Source organism: Aspergillus lentulus (assembly GCF_001445615.1).
Source record: "Aspergillus lentulus DNA, contig: Alt08, strain: IFM 54703, whole genome shotgun sequence".
NCBI classification, from domain to species: domain Eukaryota; kingdom Fungi; phylum Ascomycota; class Eurotiomycetes; order Eurotiales; family Aspergillaceae; genus Aspergillus; species Aspergillus lentulus.
The window spans coordinates 779,087-806,847 of record NW_028322118.1 but is presented as its reverse complement, the minus strand read 5'-3'; the positions used below and the strand labels follow the sequence as shown (position 1 = coordinate 806,847).

The window sequence follows — 27,761 nt, the reverse complement described above, 5'->3', positions numbered from 1 at the left end:
AAACGAGCGGTCAGCTCAGAGTAGAAAGAAAGGACTAGTGTGCGGCTACTCCATCTCAAGGAAGTCGCCTACCACAGGGACTGTAGGTCCGAGGCTTCCATTAGCATGCCCAAAGTCCAGCTTCATGAGAAGTTGATCAACCCCAGCTGTTTTTCGCGGCAAGTAATGGCAGAATTGAGCGTTCACGCCGCTGCCATTCTGTCTGTCAGCGAGCGGAGTAGCGCGGGCATGCTTTACAAGGTCAAACATCTTTCGTCCCTCTCCCGATCGACTGTCATCAATGTCTCGCAGGCGAGCGACGACGTCCCTGATTCCCCCTTCGACCGCCGTCCGCGCAGTCCTTAATGCTTTCAATAATTCTATCTCCTCCCTGGGATAGTCGGCCAAGGCGTCTACCACACCTTCGTCCGTTTCCAAGTCCATATTCTTCTGGACACCTTCCAGGCGAATAATAAGTGCGATAAAATGGTCAATCAAGCTAAGCAGGGATCGGAGGGCCTCGGTGAATGGTTTATCTGTCAAGAACAGTGACTGAACAAGCGAAAAAAGATAGCGACGATGAGCGACTGTCAGAGTTTCGGGATCAAGTCGTTGCGGCGCAGCCTGACTTGAGCGATCGATATCCACTCTGCCTTCAGTTGGACTGTCGCTATACCTGCTCTTCAGAGAAGCAGATGTTCCAGGTCGAGAGCTCGTCGAAAACGTGGCAGTGGCCAGTCCACCTTGAATCCACTCACGAAAGTGCTGCCAGCAGCCATTGACAACTTCACCCTGGAAAAAACTACCAATCTCTGATAAGACGAAGAGCGCAGCACTACTCGTTGCCCATACTGGTCTCATTTGACTAAGTCGGATATTGTCTCTCTGCCTTCCCAGCTTAAGCTTACTCTGTCCAAAGGGAGTGTTGCTTCGTGGTGGGCCCCATGGAGAAGGATAACTTTTTCGGAGAAAAGAGTGCTTCCAGAGATCATTAATTCGTATTTGCGCACGTCGAATGCCCAAAAGATATGAATGAATCCTTGAGTAAACAGCGATATCGGACGTCGATAGAAATAGGTCAAGGGGCGCACGTACTTCTACCGAGAGAGAAGTTCGCGTTGGAAAAAGCAGGTCCTCAAATGAGACGTCCGAGATCTCCGCTACTATTTCACTTCCAATTTCGTCTGAGAGCGGTGCAACCGTATGCCCACTCCTACTGTCAATGACGGATAAGCGAACAAGGTCTCGGGCAAGATCAAGAGACTCATCCACAGGGTCTTCCTCATTTTGTAGAGAATAAAGCTCGGCCCAAGTGTGTGCCAGAGCATGTATTACATCCCCGTCTTTGACGACAAGCCCTTCAAGCTCCGTTTGCGCTCTGACCCGGCCAGCGAGGAGCTCAGGTCTTCGATGTCGCTCGATCAATCTGGCATCAGCATGAGACACAAGCGCAGTAGCGAATTCACCGCGCCCCAGTAGAAGAAAATCATGCAGCACAGAAAGAATCTCGAGGATCTTGGGTAACGGCAGTAGCTTCGAAAGTACACTTTGTGACAAAGACAAGCGGATAGAATCTACCGCGTTGGATAGTTTTGAAGCTGATATTGGGGATCCCAACGAGGCGAGGTGCGCAATATGCTCTCCCTGAAGAGTGACTGGCGGTGCCGCAGAACCAGACGATCCCGTTGTGGCACCTTTCCGCTTAGCCGTGATATGATTTAAAGTCTTCCCGATAAATAAAATTGATGACGCCGTGTGCAATGAAACAAACTTTGGGAGCAGGCTTGTCTGCATCACAAAGTTTGCAACGGAGGACGAATCATCCATTCGGCTCGAATTATCCTCCTGAATGAAAAAGTCATCCTTCCCAAAGACCGGGAGATTTCCATACAGTAGCCACGTCGATAGCTGCCTCATCCACGCAGATTCGGCCACGGTGATCAGGTGCAACGCGATTTCTTCGAGGTCGAGATAGCCCGTTTGGGATTCTGTTCGAAGGTAATCAATCAGGGCGGAGCCTGTACAACCATATGCACTACTCGTCCTGTTTTCGGGAAGAACGAAGCGGGCAATCTCCCAAAGCCAATCTAATCGTCTCGTCCAAGGCGAAAACTCCCCGACGATGGTTGACAATGGTACGATGCCATACCCGCCAACATATGCACTATCCTCGGCCAAAATTGCCTTCTCGACTTCCAAGATCTTCCTCTGAAAACCTCCTAAATGATGTGCGTTTATAGCTGAGGAAACAGCACGGCAGATGATCGAAGGATGTGAAGATGATATCAGAGACGTGTGTTCTCGAAGTCTGGCATGGAGTCTACTCAAATGGGCGAGCGATGTGAGGAGGGCTTTCTCCGGAGGGGACAATGGAAAAGCATTCTCAGAGACGACATCTTCTTCTGAACTGAAAGCGAAGAGAGGGGACGGTTGGCCTGACAGTGAGAGTAGGATCTCGTGGAGCATTCTGCCTGGAGTCCACTATCTTAAGGTTAGAGGAAGTGGCCTAAAGAGCGTTGTGCCTACATGTATGACCGACCTTGATGATGGCTTTCTATCCGCTTTGGACTTTCGACGCTGCCAATACAGTAGTCCTCGGCCCAGAAGCTCGTAGCGACACATAAAAACAAAAGTAAGGTCAAGTGGGTGTCCTGAAACTTGAGTTTCACGACGCGTCGTCGGAGACTGATGTGACCGCGGAGATTGTGGAGGAGCCCGATCAATGTCACTCAACAAGTGAGTGTGAGCACCGCTGGGTTGCGTCAATCATCCAGTATACGCATCATGAACTTACGGCAGCCTGAATCCACCCTCGCAGCTGTCATCACTCTAGCTATCTTGCCTCTTCTTCAGAGGTTCCACCGGCAATGCTTCCTTATCCTAGGTCCTCCTCGCGGGGCTATGGCCAATCACAGATCATGAAGCTGCTGAGTCAGCCATCAACAGCTTGTCCCTCTTACGTCGCCAACTCAGAGAGACATCCTTCTTGCCTCTCTGCTTGGGTAATCCACGATTCTCTGCTTTGTAAATCCATCATCTACCTTTACTGGTCCAGAATTTCCAAGACGACGCATTTTTGACTTCGACTGAAAGCCTTGCACGGTTCCTTCTAGCTGTACTTACCACCTTGAGCGACGTTCTAAGCGCTCCCGCATTTCTTTAGTCTGCACCAGGAGTGATAGACACGACTTAATACTGCTAGAAAGTCTTGCTCGAAGGCAAGACTTTCACCTTAAATCCTTCACAATTCCTTCAGAACTACCTGTTCGTGACGCTGCGAAGCTGGCAAAGCGTAGAGCGTCCTGCGACCAAGCAGCAACTCCGCCTGAGAAGAAAATCATGACGGTATGCTATCTCATCAACGATCTGATCTTGTACAGCACGGAGAGAGTACTGAGTATTTATGTCTCTAGGACTCCAATATGCAGCTTGATAACCCCCAGGAAACGGTGGAGAAGATCAAACAGGGAGAGATCGATGAGTCTCTGTACAGTCGTCAGCTGTATGTTGATCCCATTCCGCCTTAATGGAATCCTCTAATATTTATTGGTTTATAGGTACGTCCTCGGCCATGAGGCTATGAAGCGTATGGGCTCTTCGAATGTTCTTGTTGTTGGTCTGAAGGGCCTTGGTGTGGAGATCGGTGAGTACAATAACTGGTTCGAGAAGTACGGTCAACGACTGACGGCCTCTTTCAGCCAAGAACATTGCCCTTGCCGGTGTGAAGTCCCTCACGCTATACGATCCTGCCCCAGTCGCTATCTCCGACCTATCCTCACAGTTCTTCCTTCAACCACAAGATGTTGGGAAACCAAGGGCCGAGGTAACAGCTCCGAGGGTCGCAGAGCTGAACTCGTACGTGCCTGTTACTGTTCATAAGGGTAGCAACTTGGTGGATAATCTCGAGCAACTGAAACAGTATCAGGCAGTGGTTCTCACTACGACCCCTCTGAAGGAACAGCTTGCTATTGCTGACTTCTGCCACAAGAACGGCATCTATATCACCATCACCGACACATTTGGCCTGTTTGGATACATCTTCAATGATTTTGGGAAGAACTTCACCGTTGGAGATGCTACGGGTGAAGAGCCAGTCAGCGGTATCGTTGCCGACATTGACGAAGATGGCTTGGTTTCTGCATTAGACGAGACTCGCCATGGCCTCGAAGACGGGGATTACGTAACATTCACTGAAGTCAAGGGTATGGAAGGGCTGAACAATTGCGACCCACGGAAGATCACTGTCAAGGGTCCTTATACATTCTCAATTGGGGACGTCTCGGGCCTAGGCACGTATCAAGGCGGTGGTATCTTCACGCAGGTTAAGATGCCTAAGTTCGTTGACTTCGAGCCATTCAGCGAACAGCTCAAGAAGCCTGAGCTCATGGTCTCTGACTTTGCCAAGTTCGACCGGCCACAGCAGCTACACATCGGAGTTCAAGCACTCCACAAATTCGCCGAGGCTCATGATGGTCAATTCCCTCGGCCTCACAATGATAGTGATGCCCAGGAAGTGATTAAGATTGCGAATGAACTCGCATCAAGCCAAGAAGAGAAGGTGGAATTGGACGAGAAAATTATTAGAGAGCTGAGCTACCAGGCTCGCGGAGATCTCAACCCCTTGGCCGCTTTCTTTGGAGGTGTTGCAGCTCAGGAAGTTCTGAAGGCCGTCTCCGGAAAGTTCAATCCCATTCATCAATGGCTCTACCTCGACTCCTTGGAGTCGCTGCCGACATCTGTCACCCGTTCCGAAGAGAGCTGTAAGCCACTTGGCACTCGCTACGACGGGCAAATTGCTGTCTTCGGCAAGGAATTTCAAGACAAGATCGCCAATCTCACTCAGTTCCTTGTTGGTGCGGGAGCTATTGGGTGCGAGACTTTGAAGAACTGGGCCATGATGGGTCTTGGAACTGGTCCCAAGGGCAAGATCTTCGTCACCGACATGGATCAGATCGAAAGAAGCAACCTCAACAGACAATTCCTGTTCCGCTCTAAAGACGTTGGGAAGCTCAAGAGTGAATGCGCTTCTGCTGCGGCACAGGCGATGAACCCCGACCTGAACGGTAAAATCGTGACACTTCGAGACCGAGTAGGACCCGACACCGAACACATTTTCAACGAAGAATTTTGGGAAGCTCTGGATGGCGTGACCAACGCCCTGGATAACGTTGACGCAAGAACTTATGTTGATCGTCGCTGTGTTTTCTTCCGCAAACCTCTCCTTGAAAGCGGTACCCTTGGTACGAAAGGCAACACTCAGGTCATTCTGCCCCATATCACCGAATCCTACTCGAGCTCTCAGGATCCCCCAGAAAAGTCGTTCCCGATGTGCACATTGAAGAGCTTCCCCAACAGAATTGAACACACAATTGCCTGGGCACGGGATCTCTTCCAGACCTTCTTTGTCGGGCCCCCTGAGGCTGTGAACATGTATCTGTCCCAGCCGAATTACATTGAGCAGACGCTCAAGCAGGCTGGAAATGAGAAGCAAACTTTGGAGCACCTCCGGGACTTTTTGGTAACCAACAAGCCAGCTTCCTTTGATGATTGCATTGTCTGGGCTCGCCAGCAGTTTGAGGCTCAGTACAACAATGCAATTCAACAACTTCTCTACAACTTCCCCCGGGACTCCAAGACCTCTTCCGGTCAACCTTTCTGGTCTGGGCCGAAGCGAGCCCCAACCCCCCTCAAGTTCGATAGCTCGAACCCAACTCACCTAGCCTTTGTCGTTGCCGGCGCAAATCTCCACGCCTTTAACTACGGAATCAAGAACCCCGGGGTAGACAAAGAGTACTACAGAAAGGTTGTGGACAACATGATCATTCCTGAATTTACACCAAGTTCTGGTGTCAAGATTCAGGCCGATGAGAATGAGCCCGACCCGAATGCTCAGCAGTCTTCGTCCCTTGATGATGGTCAAGAGATTCAGCGCCTCGTTGAGTCTCTGCCTTCTCCCGAATCCCTCTCCGGATTCCGCTTGAACCCCGTTGAATTTGAGAAGGATGACGATACAAACCACCACATCGACTTCATCACCGCCGCTAGCAACCTCCGCGCGGACAACTATGATATTCCCCAGGCCGACCGCCACAAAACCAAGTTCATTGCCGGTAAGATCATTCCGGCCATTGCCACAACTACCGCATTGGTGACAGGCTTGGTTGCTCTGGAGCTGTACAAGATCATCGATGGCAAGGATGATATTGAGCAATACAAGAACGGCTTCGTGAACCTCGCTCTCCCGTTCTTTGGCTTCAGTGAGCCCATAGCCAGTCCAAAGGGCAAGTATATGGGCAAGCAAGGTGAGGTGACTATTGATCGACTTTGGGACCGTTTCGAACTCGATGACATTCCTCTACAAGACTTCCTCAAGCATTTCTCCGACCTGGGCTTGGAGATTAGCATGGTCAGCTCCGGCGTCAGTCTGCTGTATGCCAGTTTTTACGCCCCATCTAAGCTCAAAGACCGACTTCCTATGAAGTATGTATCGCCCTTTACACATCGCTCTCGAAAATCGACTAACATTATTTGCCTAGCATGAGCAAGCTCGTGGAGCATATTAGCAAGAAGCCTATCCCGGATCACCAGAAGAACATCATTTTTGAGGTGACTGCAGAGGATCAAAATGAGGAGGATGTTGAAATTCCCTACGTTATGGTGAAACTTCAGAAGTAGATGGAATTCCAGCGCAGAAACCAATATGCGAGCACGACCTATGTTAGAAGTCTGATTTACAGCACTCTGTCACCGGTTTAGAAACAAAAATACGCGATTTGTTGTCATCATCAAATGAGTGATAATTCTGGCTCTACATAGCAGTAATGATAGAAATGAGGGTGCGCTAGAAGCAGTTCTATCAGTGAGGCTTTGTCAGACTTTATGCGATCCATCCGTAAGCACTCAGTAAGCAAAAACGTCATTGTCCCCCGCACCACATTTCGGTGGTCCATCAAGATTGTAGCAACCCATTATCTATTAAAGGAGCCATTTCCTCTCTTTGTTCACACTGAGAACTTCGGTAATATCTCATGCTTGCTGCGCTCCCTCGAACCCAACTGGTCTCGCGGCATATCCTGAGGTCCATAACAACTACCGGGTTTCGCAGTTCCCCCGCAACGTACGGAAGCTCCAGTATCCTCAGACAACCTCTCTTTCCAATCCGCAACATGGCCGTAAGCTCTCGAATGCCATGCCACATGTCTCAAAGGGCTCTTGATTGACATATTCTCCTTGCCAAATAGACAGGCAGTACAGGCAAAATTACCGACTGGGTGGACCCCAAAGACAAGTCCGGCGAATTTAAGCGGCAGCAATCGGTTTTCCGCAACTTCATCTCCAGGGAGCCTGGCGCTCAATTTCCTCCGGAGAAAGATCGCTATCATCTTTATGTCTCATATGCCTGTCCTTGGGGTGCGCTTTCTCTTGAAGACCCCTCCGATTGCTCAAGCTCAAGACACGACGGCTAACACGGCTCCTCATAACGCAGCACACCGGACATTGATCACACGGAAGCTCAAGGGTCTTGAGGATATCATCTCGTTTACATCAGTCCACTGGCATTTGGGCGAAAATGGTATGGAGTTTCAGGTTCGAAGCCGCTAAAGAACGAAGCTAATATCGTCTGCTGGAAAGGCTGGCGCTTTGCAAAAGCCGACGAAGAGGTTGCAGGAGAGAATGTCACCCCAGACCCGTTGCATCATGATTTCACGCATTTGCGTGCCATATACTTCTCCAATGACCCCGATTATACTGGAAGATTCACCGTCCCAGTGCTATTCGATAAAAAGACGCAACGGATCGTGAGCAATGAGGTACATTGATATCCACTCTATCCCCGTCGCCTGAACTCTTACTGATTTGAACATTTGAACAGAGCGCTGAGATCATTCGCATGTTCTACTACGAATTCGATGATCTACTTCCAGAAAAATACAAGAACGTCGACTTGTACCCTCCCGCTCTCCGAAGCGAGATCGACGCCACCAACGACTGGACCTACAACGACGTCAACAACGGGGTCTACAAGTCCGGTTTCGCGACGACCCAAGAAGCCTACGAGAAGGCTGTGACAACTCTCTTCGCCTCGCTTGACAGGATCGAAGCCCATCTTTCAAAGGACGCCAACTCCCCGTACTTCTTCGGCTCATCCATCACCGAGATTGATATCCGACTTTACACGACTATCATCCGCTTTGACCCCGTCTATGTGCAGCACTTCAAGTGCAACATCCGTGATATTCGCTCCGGGTACCCGGCCATTCACCGCTGGGTGCGTCGCCTTTACTGGGATGTTCCAGCGTTCCGGGAGACGACGGATTTTGAGCACATTAAGAAACACTATACGAAGAGTCATAAGCAGATCAATCAGTTTGCTATTACTCCTGTCGGGCCGGTCCCAGATATTCTTCCCAAAGACGATGAAGTGAGAGCCGTTGCTGCACGACAGTAAGTGAAGAATCGACTACTATATTTGATGGACAATCTTATGGGAATACATGCCATAGCATACTCCAAATTGGATAGAAGAATTCAAGTCTGTTTGACAGATGATCTATTTCTGTTGTTATCTGAGTCAGAGCCGACGCTGTGGAGCGTGAAATGTAGATACATAGTTCCAGAATTTTCTAGTAGGACCCGCAGGTATCCTTGGTTATACAAGAATGAAGAAAGAGAATGCAACAAATATGGACAAACGCCACCATATGCATTACCATGCGACGCCCCGCCATGCTAAGGGTGGTCGCTATGCAAAACCGTCCCCAAATGACCATCAGCGGTGGACCATGAGTCGCATGAGTCGCATCGAGAGGTCAATGCTCAAAATATAGGCTCAGAAACAAGAGAGTTCGAATGGTTGGATGGGACAAAAGCCGATAAACGGAGAAGGCAAGCCAAGGGGATCCCAACCGAGAGGAAGGGCTTGCCACTTATGGCGACTTGGCTTTATGGGTATCTTGACAAAATATTCTGAAAGTGAAGAAATTAGAAGGGATAGCGAGAAGCGAAGAGCGACTGTTTGGACCGGTGGCCTGAGGTGTCATCTCAGTCCAAGCATTCGTTTGGAGTTCTCATATACAACGTAGCTGATCGACACGGCGGGTGCTACTTTGAGAAGATTTGGCGTAATTCCTTTGTAAAAGCCACGGGGGCCTTCGGTTTGGAGTGTTTTTCGCGCAACATCAGCGATACCGGTGTATGTTGTGGGGTGGAGTACAGTGCCTTGGGCCTGTAGTCTGGTACGAAGGACATTCAGTGGGTAAACAACGGAAGCGCTGAACCCGCCGCTCAGAGCACCGATTGCTCCTGTGGTGAAGTTGTTGAGGGGAACATCATCTTCATGGCAGTGGCTAATCCGGGCTTGCCGTGCAAGGAGAGCCCGTTTCAAATATTCGAAGGTTGACAGATCGATGGCGGCGTAAGGAAACATGCCAACGAGGCCTAGAGGCAAACCACGAAAAAAGCCCAAAAGGCCTGCTTTGTTCCACACTTTCCGAGCAGTAGCTGCGATGAGTTGATTGCCTTTCAAGCCACCCTCGACGGTGTCACATTGCATTCGGCTAAGACGGGTTAGTAAGCTTTAAAATGGGACGTTTTTTACCGGACCACCAGGACTTACAATTTGAGGGTATCAAGAGGGTAGACGAAGCATCTACATCACTGTTAGATAACACCGTTTTGCGGGGAGATAGCGTCACATACTGGGCCACCATCCCACCAAATCCACCGGACAGGAACTGCGACGTAGGCTGGAGTCGTTTAGGATCGTTATGTCCTTCAAAACGAGCGAAGGCACGTTTTGCGGACTATTCATCACATCATTAATTGCTGACCATAAGTCGCCTTGGTGAAAAATCATGTCATACCTCATAGGCTCCAAATTTAATGGCTGATTCGGGCATAACTTTAACGACATTCAAGCCGTTTCCTTCTGGCTGTCAGTAGATTCCGTGACACAAGAAGCAGTTAACATACCGGCAAACAAGCTCCGTATCCCCCCAGCACGCCATAACTCCTTTACCGCACCGATAAGTGTCCTGGAAGCACAGCCAGCCGCCTTCAATGGGGCACCATCCTTCACTACCTGAGCAGCGCTTTTCTTCGCGCCAGTCTGGGCGATAAGATAAACTTTAAGTCGATCTAAAGGCGCGGTGGCTGTTCTTGATACGGCGCCTGCGATTCCGCCCGCAAGAAAATAACCTAATTGAGGAGTGTTCTCGGTCAACTTCTGTTCATAATATCGGAAGGACATCCACATGGCGACAGTCCTGGGAATGGGCAGCCACTCCAACTCGAAGTCATCGTCTAAAGGGAGAGAATCATGCTCTAATGCGGTGCCCAACAATAACGTCTCGCCGGCTTCGGCGTAAGCTGATGGAACCAAGGCTGTCAAAGCGTGCACAGGGAAGATATTGTACAAGATGTCTTTGATGGCCAAAAGATAACGCTTAAGAAACGAGTGGTCTGTACCTAAACCCTGCAGATCATTGATGTGGACATCTCCTTCCGGGTTTAGATTGCCCGTGGCCGTATAATATGAGAAAACAGCGTGCAGGTTGGATGGCGAATGGGCGGGAAGAAATAGAAGGAAGTCCCTGAGATTGAACGGTCAGCCATCACTAGCAACTTCATCTGACACTTCATGCCCTACCTCCATTCTGGATATGAAATGACACCATCCTTGTTTGAGTCAACATCCTCAAAGAAGGCGTCTAGTTTAGCGCTAGACAATGTGATCCCAGAACGAGAAAAGGCAGCCCTCAGTTCGTTCTTGTCTATCACTCCATTTTTGTTGCGATCGATGCTCTCGAAGAGTCGACATAGCCCGTGTTCAGTATGGTCGACAAAGGCTCGAAATTCTAATCATCATTAGGCGGGTAAAAAAAACTGGCATTAAACCAGTTTGGAACAGGAGAGAAAAGAAGCTCCTGACAATGTCCGTATGATCTTACCAGAGAAGTCTATGTATCCATCGCCGTTGGTGTCGACCGTCTGCAGGATATTTCGTATCATGTCATCCGCATTTTTCAGAGCTATCAAAATTGCGATAGCCCAGGTCAGTCAGCTGCTCAAGGCGCACGGGATCCGGTCAGGGAGTATGCTCACGATGGTCAATCCTCTTGAACCCCTTCTTTAAGCCATTGATATCGAGTTGACCTTTTTTCTGGACGTCCAGGCTTTCCCAGAGTTTTGCGACTCTTTGGTCACGTTCATCTTTGGACTCGCCGATTGCCATGTTCGATGTTTATCGATTATAGCCGAGGACCCGTCATTATTTTCAGAGAGGTCACAGAAATTTAAGGTCGGAGCTTTCCCTGTGAGGGCAGGGGTTCGTAAATTTTCGCAATGACTGGTGCATCGAATCCGTGGATGTTGCAATATGAAGAAAAAGCCACTATATGCTGTGCATTATTATTGCAGTTGTTAATGAAATCAAGCCCAACACAACTCTCCATGAGAAATCCAGCCGCGATGATTTGCTTTCCTTACGACATCAGCCGGAAGAAAAGCAGGTTCCGGCCCGGTTCACGGGACCACAGGGCCCAGCCCTACTAGTCCCCTTTAGGAAAGATTTCACCCCCGATTACATGTTCGAAACGGCATATCATTAGATGAAGTGCATGTCGCGGCATGCCAGATCTCTTGCTGTCTGACACCTAGAATCATTCTTTGGATAGTTGAGCTCAAGTGATCCTTCAAAACAGCTTCGTCTGTGCTTTTCCACTGTGTCAAGTCGACTCATATGGTCTCTGGTCACGAGTGATATGCCCATATCAGCTGTTATCTCTAGTGCCATCATGATGAATCCATCAATCTGAAGGAATAAGACAATATTCAGGTGCTTGATCTCAAATTTGGAGATGGCGGCCAATTATTGGGCGTCAACCCAGCGTCGACATTGGCTGTTTACAAGAGAAAGATTGGCGGAGATTCGGGAAGTCTTTCGTGAAAGCGATAAAGTTGCTCATTCCCAGTTCCCTCTACCGGACCAAAGACTACTCAATATCTATTTCAGTCAGCGTAAGCGAGAGCCAGATGTATATCTTAAGAAGAAATTGGGCTGATTACAAGCAGAGCTTATAAAGCTCGGAAAGCGAATGTCAACTAGACAGCAAGCTCTTGCAACTGCTCAAGTGTATATCAAGCGATTCTATACGAAGAATGAGATCAGGCATACAAACCCGTACCTCGTTCTTACGACTGCTTTTTATCTCGCTTGCAAAATGGAAGAGTGTCCGCAACATATCCGTTTTGTTGTCGGTGAAGCCCGGAGCCTCTGGCCAGGTATAGCATCCGACATGCGGTTTGCATACCATCGCTAACAGATATTAGAATTCATTACTCCGGATGTTTCAAAACTAGGCGAATGTGAATTCTCCCTGATATCAGAAATGAACTCGCAACTCATTGTGCACCATCCATATCGAACATTATCAGAGCTTCAGCCCGAACTGTCACTCACGTCGGATGAGGTTGCTCTTGCTTGGTCTGTGATCAATGATCATTACCTCACGGACCTACCTCTCCTATATGCCCCTCATGTCATTGCAGTCATGGCGATTATTGTTGCAGTTGTCTTCAAGCCAAGTTCGGGGAATTTCCACGGGTCTGCGGCGCCCGTCCTCGCCGGCGCAATGAAGGATGGTGGAATGAATGTGCTAGCTGCATTAGGAGACCGGACTGGTTCCGGGCCTCCTCCCAAAATTCAGAAACTCATCAGCTGGCTTGCTGAGAGTGAAGTCGACATCAAAGGAGTTATCGAGTGCACCCAAGAACTGGTGTCTCTGTATGAAGTTTGGGAGCAGTACAGCGAGAAGACTTGCAAGGAGCTACTTGGGCGGATGGTCAAAACCAAAAATCTGGACAAATGACGATGGTCTGCATTTGATCTTAGTTTCATGGGCATTAAACGGCGTTCAAGGTCTTCAGTTGTTCCATTCGCATGTTCTAGGCGCAGTTTTGGCTTACTCTGTTGTTCGGTCATTTAGCATGTCGTGGACATATACCCGCAAGCTCGTTTTATCCTTGCTCGCTCGCAAGTATGTAGAATGATTCTGTAGCTCACTGTTTCTAATTGAAAAATATTGTTCATTTCGACATGATGAGCCCATAGCTTTTGGTATGCAATTGAAATCTCTCCTGGCTCGCTTAGCAATGTTCTAGCACTTGCGGGCCCAGGGTGTGGGAAACAGGGCTTTTCGTCTGCTCCGTCGTACTAAAGCCACCTAGTCTTCATAGGGCGGCTAAGAAGTTATATGCGCCCTTAGGGATTGTTGCTTTGTAGGCGATCATCACTAGAACATACCCTGCTAGCTTACAGTATCTTGGAGAAGTTGGAAAGGGCTCCTTTTCCCTCCCTCCGTGCTAACTGCTACTGAAAAGTTTCCTTCTATTCCCACAGCTCCCTGAAGGAGTTAGCATCTTCATTCGGTTCCAATGGCTGCTCTTCCGGCTATTCGAAGCGATTAGCCTAGTTGGCTGATCGAGTGCAACGCTAGCTGAAGCAGACCATGTGTCGCAATGGTCGCTAGCCAGTGATCCGCCAACAGGGAGTACTCATCCGTTCAGAGGGTCATGACAAGATGCAGCGCTTTCATTCACTGATCATGTTCCGTCACTGACATCGCGACTGCGGAAGGCAGTGAGACGAGTGAATCTCCCCTCGGATGGTCCTTGAGAATATTTGCTTCGAGTGTAGGCCGTGCGATTCCGGAAAAATACTACTTATGTTTGCAGATATCTTGAATCAGGGTAACTGCTCTGTCAGTGTAAGAACAGCAGTATTCAAGTGCAGGCCGCATGTTGAGAACGACAGAAGCGATTTGATGGACATCCACCATGAGAAGTAAACGGATGGCATTGAGCTCTGATGAAACAGTTGGATACCTCCCGCTGCGTCACCTTAGATTGGCTCGAATACGTCAAAGCTGGATTTGAGAATGGATGGCTTGAATAATCGTCATGAGATTGATCATAACAATATGCAGTACAAGCAGGATAGCAAACAAGGTTTGAACCTTGTGAGGGGTAACTCTTTCATCCTGTCTTGGGACCCCTCACACCGATAAGGAGTCTTGGGAAGGCTGAAACTCCCATCGTAAGACTCCCAATGATGGAAGAAGCGGTGAGATGAGCTTGGACTACTTGGGAGAGTGCCTACACTTAGTTACCCCCGACCGAGTTCATAACTTAGAACATGGACAATATAAATTTGAAATGATGTTAACAGCTCATGCATTATGCCGGAGGGAGCCTTTGCACCGATGACCAATGAGACTAGTGCCCAACCATGCACTCAGGAGAAACAAGAAGAAACGCATCCTAATCCCCAGGAGTCGATGTGCAGTAGCGCACGGAGAGGAGAGGGGTTGTATGGTCCGATGGCATGCATGATCCTACTTCGTTTGTATTTTGAGCAGATATGCCGCTGTGAAGTGCTTCATTAGCCGCCATTGAAAGATGTTTCTCTGTTTGCCACATTCAGCATGATTTTACATGTTTCTGTTCGAAGCAGCGACTATCTCTACTCTTATCAGTTGAGACACCTCTATCTATAGAGTCTCCAAGGATGGGCATTAGATTAACTTTAGAACCCCGTACAACCTTTTGCGACGATCTTCTTCGTATTCTGATATTGGTTACCAACAAGACGCATGGTTCGAAATTTTGGGGGTTGATTGTACGAATCATGAACACTTATAGACGGTTGGTCGACTCCAACGGCAGCTAATCCCATCCGATTCTGGAAGGAATGTTGTACCTGCTTCGAGCCTGGAAGAGCTGTGTTGAATCTACTTAGACAGCAAGGTACCCGCTCAAGACCTTCTCTCAGACATATAGGATGTCTCAAATTGGTGCCGGAAGCATTCCTTCTGGATCTCCGGCGAACAATGTCTATCTGCATGCGCAGACATAGTTATTGTTGACCAGATATCCAAGGCTAAGGCTACCCCAGGACCAGATGGCACTGTTCAAGTGAAACTAAGTCATGGTACCTTGCCGAGCGTGACGACCAAGAATCAAGGCACAGAGGATTGGTGGAGTGCAATCATTACCCGCAGATATCGAGGGGGGAATGGCGCTTGCTGGCTGCTGCTTCCTGGGTTGCAAGTTGCAACGCATGCCTGTCTGTCTTCGGAAATGGACCTCATACCACCTTACGGTCCTTACCTTACATTCTCTCTCCTTTCTTTAATCGTCCAGAAGAGTCAAAGGACAGTAACAGACGTCAATAATAGCTTTGAGGATCTAAAGCTTCCATGAAAGCTACAGAATGGTACCTGTACATTTACCAGCGCTCCCCATGTGCAGGTACTGACTTGACGCGAAGTCTACATGAGGAGAGTACGAAAGTACCTTTTGATACAGAGTAGTGCTACACCACTTTAGGGTCTGGATTTAATGACTAACAGTCATTAGCAGGAACTTTATTGATGCTCATACCTACAGTCATACACATACCAACCTTCAAGCAGGAAAATAAACGGGAGAAAAACACATTACCTTAATTCTCCTGGTCTTTGCCGTCCACAGCTGCACTCCGTACCATTGAGTAATGACAATATCGCCCCAGGATTGCCAGCTAAGCCCAATCAAGAAAGCCCAGATTTCAGTGTAGAGACCAGGACCAGATAATTTTACCAGAATCAGTTTAGCCTGTAACAAAAAAAGACGTCACTTAGGGCGACTTACTAACCGCCTTTAGCAAAATTGGAGCAATACTATTGGCTTTTATTCAAAGTGGCTGTTTTGTCTCCACTTGTTGCTCCTCTGAATGGCTACCATTGGATTCCTAGTTCCCACCTTGCCACTCAGATGCCGCGGACGGACTTCTGGTTGGATTCTGGTTGCCCTAAGAGTGCTGCGTGACCTTGTTAGCGCCGAAAAGTGGAACGCTGATATTACCATACAATCCCTCGTCAGGACGGACTTCGTTATTACATGCCAGGTTGGCTGTATGGTAAACATTGTACTGATCGGGTACTGCCTTTGCAAGGGCTCCACCAGCTCCTAAGGATTGAGGACTCACTCAGCCCCAGCAAAACAACTGCAGCCCCTCCTGGCCTGTTGCCTCCGTCCGCTCCGAGCATTGACTTCCCTTTTCTTCGCACCCGGTTCTTCTTTTCTACCTCTTGTCCCGCCCATCGATTCATGATTCCCCATCCCACAACCAACTAAAACACAAATTCGACCCGACCTTTCGCTCTCACTCCCACTCTTCTTCCTTAGTACTATCATTACTACATCCCCTTTGTATCTTTGTCTTATATACTTGCATTTTAACTGTCCTCTTCCGTCTATACCATTTCCTTTCGCCCTTGAAAACGTTCTTGTTGTCCTCAGGTATCGAGTTGTGCTGGTTTTCTGAAATCACCTCGAAAACCTGAGTCAGTAACATCAACATACTTCCGTCCGTCTATTCGCCACCACAGATTACATCAAAATGTCTACCTTCTTCTACGGCCATCACCAGCAGCATCATCAGCAGCATCACCATCACGGTGCTACTAGCCACATGCCATCATCGAACAACCACCATAGTGGCCGCTCCCGTAGAGGGCCCAAGATGGCCTCTCAGAATGCTCAACGTCAATTCCGCGGTGTGAAAAGTATGAGAGAACTTGCCGAAGCCCCTGCTGTGACTGCCTTCCGCGCACGATTTGAAGCCGGACGGTCTTTCGACCTGGACGACGACCTGGAGTTCTGTCCGGGTCTCCTTACAGAGGACGATGTATGTTATGACAGCCCGGTTCTCGGACCTCCCGTTCCCTCAGACATTGGCCGAGCGCCTAGGACCCCTCCAACCAGCTAAAATTCGAGGCATTTTATTAACACTCGAAATCACAGCTGCACTCAATTCATTCTGCTTCCTCGGATCGGTCGTCTCTCTCTAGCGGTTCTCCCGACTCGTCTCCTCTTCAGCACCAGATTCAGCCTGTCCAACAGGTCACGCCATCCATCTCCTTGTCTCCCGCATCTAGCAATTCGTTCGTGCATTCAGGGGTTACCAGTAATCTTAATATGGGCTTCCAACAGCCGTCGGCGGTTCGCACTCGCAAAGTCATTCCTATCGTCAACCCCAACACCGGAATGACATTGACCAGCCCGCCCACATCGATTTCGCCTGGTGCGATGCAGAATGCTCAGCGGCGGTGGTGAGGACTGCTATCTGCCCGGTCGCCATGTCAGTGACAGAGACCCCCGGTTATGGCATGTTTTCTCTTCTGCTGTCTCCGCTTCTGCATCATCGCGATTCCCTAACCGCCCGTTATAATTCTTCTGGTACTTACTTCCATACGGCCATCGCACCTTATCACGACTCAACCGAAGTTTCTTTTACGAGCGCAAGAAACCTAAGAGGATAAACTAGTGTTTTCTGTATATACACTTTTCTCCGATGACGACCTACAGCACTTCTATTAGATTCTCTGCTATGCTTCATCCTATTGCGAGCGACGGCGCCTGCGATTCGACTTTAGTTTTGCATTCTTTTCACACTCACACACGATACCTTGTTTTATCTTCCGGTTAGGGAAAACTATTCATTTTTGGCCTTGGGGTTTGGCCGCGATGATGATAGAAGCGCGGCTTGGCGCTTTCATGTCTATGGTCCGGAGTTGCTTCTGTTCGGTGTGCTATGGCGACTGTGTCAGATACGTTCAGTTTTCTGCCGATTCATCCTCGGATATTGCTTATTATTGGGGTTATTGATTTTTGGGCGGGACGGAATACTCATGCTTCAAAGGGATTAGAAAGGCGGAAACGATATACGTCTGCATTGTTGGGTTGATATCATTGGTTCTGATTGGGATTTCTGTTGGTGACATCCATACTCTCGTCGGGCGTTGTTCCCGTATGTCCATGCAAATGTTTCTTTTTTATTTTTCACTTCTTGACTTCTCTGGATTTTATCTTCTCTTTCCTGTAAATTGATTGAGAGTCGGAGTCTGGCGGTGCTCATTGCTCCGCTGCAATTGACCAACTGGCCTAGATGGTCTCTGGCTGGAAGCCATTGACCATGCCGCACTTACCTTTCAAGAAAAAAAAGTCTCGCTTCCTTGCTGTGTCTTGGTCGATGCTGCACTTCTTAGATTCTCTACCTATGCTTCCAAATTGGTTCGTTTGGACGTTACTTCCGTCATAACTTCTCCCGGAGAGTACTTAACATCATTCAAATGTATGATTCTTTTCAAAAGGCTCTCTTGAAGCTGCTATTCTCACCTTCTCTCCTTGATCGTGTCTTTGCTGCCGAAATCAAGGCCAGTCCCATGCACAGTGATCAAAGCGCTATTCATCAAACCCGAGTCAAGGTTATTGGTACGGAGCCGGTCCAATGTAAGCATCAGGTCACCACCGCGTACAGGTCAGTAATAAGTATTGGTGTATGAAGGTCTAGCAACGCAGGAGATTGTGACGCGCGATTTGTGTGTGCTAGGGCCAACTAGGTCCTAAATCAGAACCCGACATTAGAAATAGCCGCGAGAAATTGTCCATGATGACCAGCTAGGAGAACGCATGGGCGCTCGCATTTCGAAGCTTCGGCATGTCTAGAAGTTAAGACATTGTAGATTGTACTAGGGATGGGTGTTACAGAGGCTATTTTTACAATATATGGACCTTAATGCATGGAACCTGAACATGAAATCCAGTTCCAGGCCCATATACATGATGTCATTGCCTACACTGTTACTTGCCAGACGCTGCACATTATTAGGGAGCAGGATAGATGGGGTGTTTGAGGATGCCGAGCCGACAGGATATATCAGCAGCGTAATCTGTCTAAGCAGCAAAGAACATGTCTAAGATGGGCCCTCAGCCAGAGAGGTAACTAGACCACAAGAGCATCTACTTACCATCAGGACAGAACCACAGCTACCTTATGGAGTCACAGATTATTGCTAATGATGAACTTCCCTTCGTCCATTCCCCAGTCCATCTCAAGATGGCTGGACGATTGAGTAGCAGTGACGTCATCACTGGCACCCACACGCAAGATGTGGGCAATTTCGTTTGCCCCTATGGAGAAGACCCAGGGGAGCACATAGTCTGCTGCAGTGATAATTATCGTGATTAGCATCGTCCCGAGGGATCCAGTCAAGCTTGGCCGAGGTGGATGGCATTCTTTCGGGTTGCGTATGCGTTTTCGCTTTTACTTTTAAAGCCGTCTCGTTTCCCGCTACTGATGTGTGCTTCACTTCTGATTTAGTGACATTTCATCTTCTCTTACTAGTATATATCCGACACAACAGAGTAAATATTTGTCTTTGACTAATTCACACTGAAGGTGAGTTAGAGCCATTGATACGGAAGCAATACTCTATGCTCTTCCCTCCCATCGTACATTACGAACAGCGGCTGTGGGATATTACTCGCACTAGACTATATCACTTATACGCAGCAAAAGTGTACGCTAACAGACCTCTCAAGCAGAGTCATACACCTCAGATCATCATGTCTTTCCTCACCTCCGTACGTGCATCGATCAGCCCTCGCGTGGCCATCAGACCAGGCTACAGGGCCGTCTCGGCCTTCCACAACTCCCCCGCTCGCCTGGGCTTGAAGGAGTCAGATCGGAGTCAGTTTCATCCTTCTATCTGCTCCTCAATTTGCAAATGACTAATGTGAGAGCGCAGACCGCGATGATCTGGACTCCTACTACGAGGCTGAGAAGCAAGATCAGTTGAAGAGTACCAAGGAGGGCAAGGCCAAGTGGAAGGGCGAGCTTGCTAGCAACAGTGAGGCATCGGTAAGGGCCAATTGATTTCGTTGGAAGTAGAACGTTTGACTGATAATTGGGATTAGGTCAAGGCGGACCGTGGCGAGCTTGACAGCGACGATAAGGACTTCGAATCACTCCAAAGTCGCACTAAGGATCTGCCGAACAGAAGTGGCCCTGTGAACAAGTCTCAATAGATTCCTCTTATTTAGTGATTCGGCTGTGGAAGGCAACTCTCTATTTGGGTGTTGGGGGATTCGGTAATTCATGGGAGTTTGCATGTTATCGTGTATTTTAAGAAAATATGCCATGAAAGCAACGGATGAACGTTATCAGATCAACAGTTTATATCAACGACAAAGGGATATCGATAAAGCATCAATCAAGGAGCGTAAGATATTGTATCCAGGTAAGACAACCCCATCTAACGCACCAGGGAGGTTCAGATACCATGTATGGGGGAATTTCCAACGTCCGCGGAAGAAGAAGCAGACAGACGCCATGTTCGCCTTAACACCAGGTCATATATTAGAACAGCAAGTATTCGTGTAGGGGGAGATGAGCCATAAGACGATTTGGATATATATGCCAATCGCTCATTTCAAGATCACAATCAGAATGACTAGAATGATAATCAGACCAATGATGGTCATCAAACTCCAGTTCTCACCCGCCCTCTTTCTGATCTTATCCAGCCGTTTTCTCGCGCCATCCAGTCGTCTCTGGTGCCGGTCGACATCGCCATCCATGCCATCAAGCAGTGCGACGTGTCCCTCCAGCTCATCGCCAATCTGAATGCTGAGCTGGTGCTGTCGCCCGATTGACTCCCCCAGCCGATCCAATTGTTCATCCTGCTCGCGGAGGGTCTCAGCGTGATGGTCGTATATCTGTTGGTTGGACATGTTGGAGAGGTCCGGACTTGGAGAAGGAGAGTCGCGGTATGGCTGAAAGAGGTTGCGACGATTTTCATCAGCCTCTTCTGCTGCGGAATCCATGAATCGGACAGACTTCGAAGGCGGATGCTGTGGAATAGGCTGTTTCAGGTCGGGAGATGACTTCTTGACATTACTGAAATCCGAGTCCAAGACCGAATCGTCTTGTTCGTGAAACTGGGATGCAAGGTCTCGATATTGTGATTGCAGATGATAGAGTTGATCTTTAAGATCAGTGGCGGCATCATCGTTCGCTTCCTCCAGACGCGATACTTCCGATTCTACCGATTCAATGCCTTCCCGTAGAGACTCTAAAGAGCGGGAGATTTCTCCATCCTGACTATTGGGCTCCAGATTCAGCGAGATCGCTCGTTGTCGCTCCAACAGCGACAATTTGATGTGATCAGCAAGGAGGAATAACTGAGATGGGTTCGGCATCTTGAAACGGCGGTTGCGGTCTCGATTCGGGCGAGGTATGTGACAGGTATAACGACCGTGGGAAGACTGGACGACCGGGACACCCAGCGCTGATGAGGCAACAATGCGGAGACGGTCTGAGGCTGAGGACCGGGGAATGGAATGCGAAAGGAGGAACGCGGCGCAGGCGTCAGCGACAGGTCACGTAGGGGCCTCTGTCGGTGAGAAGCCGATTTGACGGTGGAAGTGAAAGGGGGAATCTTCGCGATCTGGATACGTTGTTGACGGGGATGGATAGTGGTTGACAATGATGGATGGACTGGATGGAGGCCTTCTCGGCCGGCGACGGATTGATCTGCCGTTTCCGCATCATCTGGAACCCCCGCAATAATAATGGCAATCGCTGGGGGTCACCCTCTTTCCATCCATCCGATGTTGTTTCACTCCTTTTCCCAACATTCCTTTTTCGCCTCGTCTGCAAGCCTCAGGTTCATCCAGCGTTTGTATGTATCACACAGAGATCTTCAATCTAACTGCAGCCACCGTGTGACCTTGATGGGTTGCTGTCATACTTATCGTTTCATCTTCAGCCCTCCACGGCAACTCGACAGACGATCATTTCTCGATAACCCCCTTTTTGATCATACCTGAACGCTGCGGTGTCTTGCAGCCGCCTATTAAACGGAGCCGTTTGACTGAAGGTGACAGATACCGGACGCTTTTGCCGACTATGAACCTCGAGGAGCTTCTGATGATGGAGTCGAGCTGCGACCGCGAGGAGATCGTTGACCTGCGTGCTCTGGAGTATGTCTCGAATTATGACGACCATCTTATGTGTGCGATATGCCACTGTCCATTTATTCGACCGGTCCGCTTGCAGTGCGATCATGTTTTCTGTCAAAAATGCCTGAATTCCGCCATTACCACGTTTGCCGCTGGTCGAGATGATTTCACATGTCCGAGTTGCCGCACGCCGACCCGAGATGTTTACCTCAATGTACCTCGACTATTGATAAATATGTGCGACGACGTACGAGTAAAGTGCCCATTCTCGAGCGAGGGTTGCAAGGAAATTGTACCAAGAGGTCATGTTCAGGCTCACGTCGACAAATATTGTGGGTATAGGCTCATGGATTGCCCGGGGACACTTTGCGACAAGAAGACCAGGAAGAAGGATCTTAGTCCCGATAAAAAATGCATGCATGAGATTCACCAGTGCTCTCGTTGCGGGGAGGAGGTGATGGAGCAGGATTACGAGGTTGGTGCTATGCCCTGACGCTCGTCTTATTTTGTGGTTAACCGTGTTTTTTTTTCCCTTTATCCAGGAGCATGTAAAGGAACTGTGCCCCAGCTTGAGAACAACCTGTCCCGACTGCCAAACAACTGTCTTTCGAAAAGTGTTGAGGGATCATATTGAAACCTGCCCGGAGGCAATACATGCTTGTGCCGCATCCAAGTATGGATGTCCCGTTAAAGTCAAGCGGGCCGACCTGGCGACACATGAGCAAATTTGTCCACTCATTGCTATGGGCCCCTATTTCGAAGCTCAGAATGCCCGGCTTGACTCCCTGGAATTGACCATCCGCCATCTTCAGCAGCGAAATGAGATCTTCGAGGACGGGATCGCCAACATTCGCTCTACCCTACTAGATGCTTCGCATGCCCTTCCTGGACAGAACACAGAAACTCGATTAAGCCCTTCGGGGCAGTCAGGGTCATCAAGCCCTCCGCGACTATCGGGTAGTCCCTCACACGCTGATCATTCTAGTGCAATATCTTCTAATGCCGCCACTACGACATATTTGCTCGCCCTGCACGAATCTCTTCGAGAAGAAGTTGGTCAGCTTTCACATGCAATCACCGATTTAGACGCTCGCGCCAGCATGGCCATCATGAATGAGTGTCTCCGTATAAAGGAAGACATGGCTCACACAAATGCTGCTGTCAGCAGTATTCGCATGCAGATCCAGTGGCTGATGAATCCTCGTCTACACCAGAGCCAGCGAACTATTGGTATGCGCGGAAATAATGGCAGCAATAGCAATGATGAGAGCAGGGCTGGCCAGCTAGGATCGTCTTCGTCTGGCCCATCCTCAGGCTTGCTGAGACCCCGGAGACCGAGCGATAGCGGACGGGAGGGTACCAAACTATGACCTCCTGTCCTTGCTTGTTCCATTGAACATGCAAAATATGATGATGATATAATATAATACGCTTATGACGAGCCATGGTATTAGATAGCGGCTTGGTTATTGTGCAACGTCTGACATTCGCCTTGCACTGGATGCTTGTATATAGTACTCTTTTTGGAGTTGACTGGTCGTCAGGGGTGGTTGTGCATTTTCCATTTGTCTTCAGCTGGTCTGTGAGAGAGAGCTTAATAGCACTTGAACCTCTCCGTGTCATCGCATGCTCGTGTATGGTAGCTGTTAATAGTTCGGAGTATTGGATCTGCCTGACACATGGACTCATAGACTCGTAACACGACCGTATATGTAATTTGTTCTAACACGGTGATGATCTAGGTTATAAACAGACCAGGAGCTCGAAAGAGGGTTTACCGATGAAAAATAGCAAGGGGGAAGGCAAAAGACGAAGCAAAAAAAGAGCCGAACGCGGGGGTCGAACCCGCAACCTTGAGATTAAGAGTCTCACGCTCTACCGATTGAGCTAGCCCGGCGGCGCTTGTTGAAAGGCAGTCCTTCAATATTCCCTATGTACAGAAATCATGCCCGTCGAGAATTTTCGGTGGCACATTATTGACTCATACTATACGGAGTAATTCCGACACATGTAGGATATTAAGATATTACCGGTTGAGGTTTTGAATCTGAATAAATAGTATTCTGATGATATTTATTTATAGGTTTCCAATCTTGCTGCGTGGTAGAAAGGCTAGTACACATGTCATCGTAAAGTGATCAAAATATATTTCCCGCCATGAGCGATAGATCTATATACCAGATAGCGATCCACCCTCATCACAATCGCAACCTATCCGCACTAATATCCAGAACCGTATCTATTGTCATAGCCTGATCCGGGATGACCGTGATGTCCCTGGCCGCCATGTGACTGGTGATGATGCTCGTTGTGCGGATGGTGTTGGTGCTGATGCTCCGGGGGCCTGTAGCCAGGACCCGGAGGTGGGTGACCATATTGGTCCCCATAAGGGGTACTCTGGTAGCCACCATGGGACTCACCATACCCACCACCGGGATGCTGCTGTGGAGGCGGCTGATAGTACTGGGGATGATGTGACTGGGAGTGTGATTCGTAAGGCTGCTGGCCATGTGGTTGATATGGACGATCAGGCTGTTGGTGCTGGAATGGAGCCTGATGCTGGGGAGCTACATTCTCAACTCGCCCCTCCCTTGATGAGCCGCCCGGTAAGAAGCTAGAGAAGGCACTCTCTAACTTGCTCAGATTGGATATGCCTGGAATGGGGAGCTTTGAGAGCTGGTCCCAGGGCAGCGAGGAAGACTGCTGTTGCTGGGGATGTGGCTGCTGGTGGGGAGGATGCTGCTGGTGAGCAGCATGGCTAGGCTTGTTACTTCCCAATGCAGCAAAGCCAGTGCTGCCATGCGAGTGCCCGACCTCACCGCCGTTGTTCTTGCCTGTCCTGACGCCCTCAGAGCTCAGAATATCATTGAGGCTTGCACCTCGGTCCGGCCTGGAGTGAGCCCAATTCTGGACGGCCTCGAACATCGTCCGGTGTGCCTCATTATGCATGTCGCGCAAAGCAGGATGGTGGAACACACGAAGGCAGTCGTCCAGAACCTGTTGTTCTGGGACGTCGGGATGCTCCCAGGCGTACAACACCCGAGGAGCCACATACTTGAGAATAGCTGAGGCGACTCGACCAGCGGGTTCATTGAGAACGTTGGAGAAGTGGTCCTTGGAAAGCATCGAGTGGGTGGGGTCGGTGCAGTGAGGGTCTGTCCATGGTTCAAATTGGTGCTTGCCAGAGGCATCAATGACACCGGACGAGCCGGCCTGCAAAGAATTGGAAGCGGCGTTGATGATGGGACGTATGAACGGAGCAAGAAGTGACATAACGAATACAGTCAGGGTCTCAGTGACCTTGTCCACCAGCGTCTCTAGACCCGGAATCTTCTCGATTATCGACGAAAGCTTCCGCACCACATTATCTCTGAACTGAAGAATGGGGTAGATCTGGGCCACAGTCTTCTTGGGATCAAAGTCTGGCATTCCTGGCAAACCAGGCCCAGCAGGGCCTCCGGAGGTAGAGGGCTGGCTGGGCCCCGAAGCTCTACTGAGCGATTCTCCCAGGTCGCGACCGATGGCCGAGCCATAATCATCCAATCCTCGAGATGTCTCGTGGACATACCCCGTCCTCTGACCACTGTGTTGATTGGCATACTGCTGAGCTTCAGAGCGACGTTTGAGCTCCTCAGCCTGGGCGACGAGGTCCTTTGTCCCTGGGATTTTGCCCAACAATCCGGTAAAAGCAGAGAGAGATCCGGCTGAGGAGTTCGCCTGAGCATCACCCAGCGCGATATCCATCTCATTGACCTCCGACTGGGTGAAGTGATCTGTAGCCTCTCCAAGGACGGAATGGAAGAAATCCACCATACCAAAGGTCCCCGTCACGAGCGGAAAGACATGGTGACCACGGATATTCATTTCGGTGGCTGCGCCGGTATGCGGAAACACATTGCGAAAGCCCATTTCACGGAGCGCAAGTTCACAGTAGTTTGTGTGCGCTGCAAAGTCCTCCAGAGTATGTAGACCTTGACCCAGGCATCGCAGAGCCTCACAGAGGTCTTCTTCCTTCCCCTTGTGGTGTCCACCGCTGGTGTACAATCTTCCGTAGTGAATGCTCCTCGCCAGACTATACTTGATGTAGGCAGTACTCGTTGCCCAGTCTCCTCGTTCGTTCGCGATGTAGTTCTTCATACCAGTCTGCGGGTCGATGTCGAGTTCAACCTGGCGGATGGGGCCACGGAGTCGAGCGTCGTACTGGCGTGCATCCTGATTATCCGCATAGTCTTTGGGGTTGCTACAAGAGTCGGACAGAAGCATCAGTACAAAGACGTAGAGGCATCGGGGAGAACTTGGGATTGACATACTCGATATGCTCCTCCGGGCGATATACTCCCAGTCTCTCGGAGGTGACCTCAAACTCAGCCGTCGCATAACCAAAACTCAAGAAAGAAAGGATCCAAACCAGGATGCGGATGGTATCGGCGGGAAGGCTCTTCAAGGTACCGACGTCCATTGCCTGAGAGCTTAAGAAGCAAGTTAGTAACTGCTTTCGCGTTCCCAACCCAAAGAAAAGGCATACTCACTAATCGCGCAGCCAGTTTCCAAAATAAACGCGCTTGACCATAGTAGACGTCCACTTGTGGCCTTTGATAAAGGCAATAGTCTTGAGCATATCTTCGATGTCGCCATGTCGCCAATTTTTGCCTTCAACAGCTGAGATAGAAGCGATGTCTAATTGATTTTAGCAACGAACGACAGTTAGGTGATCAAGCAGACGAGGAAAGTGGACATACTGCCAGCACCAAAGGCATGAACCTGCGAGGGTAGCAAAACCAGGAGTAATGCCACCACAATGAGGGCGTTGAAGCCCGGACTCATTCTGCGAGTCATGACCCAAACAACGTGTATATATCTCTGTACCTCGGTGAAAGACAAACGGCGTCAAGGCACCGGAGAATATGGCGAAAAGCGCGGGGTATCTATATCGTACTCGCAGGTTTCGAATTTTCGGCTAGTCCTTGTTATAGGGAAAGAAAACAATCAGACGGAAGGCGTCCTCAGATGCAACCAGGAAAACAAGAAACTGCCTGACTAGTTTGCATGTAAGAAGACGATGACAGTTGAGATCAGAGCTGAAGCTGCGGATTATTGTTTCAGTTGCCCCGCTAACATCAGCCCAGCTGCGAGAACAATTTCTTAGCCTACTGGGCAACAATTAGTCCAAACTAGGACAGCCCTATTATTTTTGAAAATTTATGAAATGACGGAGCGTATTTGTACCAGACCAGTAAACAATAGGTAATGATGGAATACGACGTACGGAGTACAAAACACAGGGCAAGGAGGGGCAAGCTGACTCTGTTGACCCGCAGTATCAACTAGTAATGCCTTAGACCACAGCAGTAGGTGCCTTAGTATGGAGCACAGCTATGTAACTGGGACTATGGGGCATTACTGCTAGTAATTTACCTAGGTTGACTCCAACAACAGTACCAGGGTATTTATTCTCGCAACCCAGTTTGCATTATTACTGTAGAAGGGAAAAAGGAACATGTACAACAAAGGTAGAAGGGATAGATGAGGAACGAGCCCGACAGACTGTGATTGAATCCTCTTTTCTGATATGCGTTCTAAAACACTCCAGCGTCTTTTTTCCGACTGATCTAAATATAACTTTGGTGTCCTCGCTCCTGCTGATCATCATCACCACTATCAATCGGATGCTGGGAAGTGGAGTTGAGCCAGCTAAATGATGATCAACAGTGTATTGTATGCAGCAAATTTCGCCAGTGAAAAGCTCAATCATGACTGGGAGGCAGAAAGTCTGGTAGGTCCTATAATTCCACGCTGTTGATATTCTATCAGATACTCCTTTACTTCATAATTCATGCTTTAGTCATACCAATGTAACCGTAGAACCCCGCTTTGTTTCTGCCGCGGGGTAAATGCTTATTATTGTTTTCAAGAGCAATTGTAGGATTGTTATCATG

The 27,761-nt window shown here is 49.1% G+C and overlaps 10 protein-coding genes and 1 non-coding gene across 11 annotated transcripts; 6 read left to right on the top strand and 5 right to left on the bottom strand.

Moving 5' to 3' along the window:
* Positions 1-45: 45 nt before the first annotated feature.
* On the bottom strand, positions 46-2,445 carry ALT_3529 (tubulin gamma complex associated family protein; the record flags this gene model as incomplete). Its single annotated transcript, XM_033563710.1, has 1 exon — positions 46-2,445. One exon carries the CDS (start codon positions 2,443-2,445, stop codon positions 46-48), a length of 2,400 nt encoding a protein of 799 aa, XP_033419601.1.
* A 956-nt stretch (positions 2,446-3,401) lies between these two features.
* On the top strand, positions 3,402-6,654 carry ubaA (E1 ubiquitin-activating protein ubaA; the record flags this gene model as incomplete). Its single annotated transcript, XM_033563711.2, has 4 exons — positions 3,402-3,481; positions 3,537-3,622; positions 3,678-6,459; positions 6,516-6,654. The coding sequence occupies 4 exons, from the start codon at positions 3,402-3,404 to the stop codon at positions 6,652-6,654; spliced, it is 3,087 nt and encodes a 1,028-aa protein (XP_033419602.2).
* A 353-nt stretch (positions 6,655-7,007) lies between these two features.
* Positions 7,008-8,428, top strand: ALT_3527 (glutathione S-transferase family protein; the record flags this gene model as incomplete). Its single annotated transcript, XM_033563712.1, has 5 exons — positions 7,008-7,151; positions 7,221-7,389; positions 7,466-7,552; positions 7,612-7,790; positions 7,853-8,428. The coding sequence occupies 5 exons, from the start codon at positions 7,008-7,010 to the stop codon at positions 8,426-8,428; spliced, it is 1,155 nt and encodes a 384-aa protein (XP_033419603.1).
* Positions 8,429-9,016: 588 nt separating this feature from the next.
* ALT_3526 (calcium-binding mitochondrial carrier protein) lies at positions 9,017-11,212 on the bottom strand (the record flags this gene model as incomplete). The annotated part of the gene is made up of 8 exons (XM_033563713.1): positions 9,017-9,536; positions 9,596-9,628; positions 9,679-9,782; positions 9,843-9,904; positions 9,952-10,571; positions 10,628-10,835; positions 10,929-11,009; positions 11,083-11,212. The coding sequence occupies 8 exons, from the start codon at positions 11,210-11,212 to the stop codon at positions 9,017-9,019; spliced, it is 1,758 nt and encodes a 585-aa protein (XP_033419604.1).
* An 862-nt stretch (positions 11,213-12,074) lies between these two features.
* Positions 12,075-12,848, top strand: ssn8 (cyclin-dependent protein serine/threonine kinase regulator SSN8; the record flags this gene model as incomplete). The annotated part of the gene is made up of 2 exons (XM_033563714.2): positions 12,075-12,261; positions 12,310-12,848. The coding sequence occupies 2 exons, from the start codon at positions 12,075-12,077 to the stop codon at positions 12,846-12,848; spliced, it is 726 nt and encodes a 241-aa protein (XP_033419605.2).
* Positions 12,849-16,420: 3,572 nt separating this feature from the next.
* On the top strand, positions 16,421-17,136 carry ALT_3524 (DUF4452 domain-containing protein; the record flags this gene model as incomplete). Its single annotated transcript, XM_033563715.1, has 2 exons — positions 16,421-16,708; positions 16,825-17,136. 2 exons carry the CDS (start codon positions 16,421-16,423, stop codon positions 17,134-17,136), a joined length of 600 nt encoding a protein of 199 aa, XP_033419606.1.
* Positions 17,137-19,428: 2,292 nt separating this feature from the next.
* ALT_3523 (uncharacterized protein) lies at positions 19,429-19,890 on the top strand (the record flags this gene model as incomplete). Its single annotated transcript, XM_033563716.1, has 3 exons — positions 19,429-19,552; positions 19,611-19,723; positions 19,780-19,890. The coding sequence occupies 3 exons, from the start codon at positions 19,429-19,431 to the stop codon at positions 19,888-19,890; spliced, it is 348 nt and encodes a 115-aa protein (XP_033419607.1).
* A 399-nt stretch (positions 19,891-20,289) lies between these two features.
* On the bottom strand, positions 20,290-21,063 carry ALT_3522 (syntaxin family protein; the record flags this gene model as incomplete). Its single annotated transcript, XM_033563717.2, has 1 exon — positions 20,290-21,063. The coding sequence occupies one exon, from the start codon at positions 21,061-21,063 to the stop codon at positions 20,290-20,292; it is 774 nt and encodes a 257-aa protein (XP_033419608.2).
* Positions 21,064-21,772: 709 nt separating this feature from the next.
* ALT_3521 (uncharacterized protein) lies at positions 21,773-23,195 on the top strand (the record flags this gene model as incomplete). The annotated part of the gene is made up of 3 exons (XM_033563718.1): positions 21,773-21,846; positions 22,168-22,300; positions 22,368-23,195. The coding sequence occupies 3 exons, from the start codon at positions 21,773-21,775 to the stop codon at positions 23,193-23,195; spliced, it is 1,035 nt and encodes a 344-aa protein (XP_033419609.1).
* Positions 23,196-23,649: 454 nt separating this feature from the next.
* ALT_t079 lies at positions 23,650-23,722 on the bottom strand. Its single transcript has one exon. It is a non-coding gene; the product is annotated as a tRNA-Lys (tRNA).
* Positions 23,723-24,045: 323 nt separating this feature from the next.
* ALT_3520 (Het-C domain-containing protein) lies at positions 24,046-26,661 on the bottom strand (the record flags this gene model as incomplete). The annotated part of the gene is made up of 4 exons (XM_033563719.2): positions 24,046-26,065; positions 26,136-26,294; positions 26,355-26,502; positions 26,565-26,661. 4 exons carry the CDS (start codon positions 26,659-26,661, stop codon positions 24,046-24,048), a joined length of 2,424 nt encoding a protein of 807 aa, XP_033419610.2.
* Positions 26,662-27,761: the final 1,100 nt, after the last annotated feature.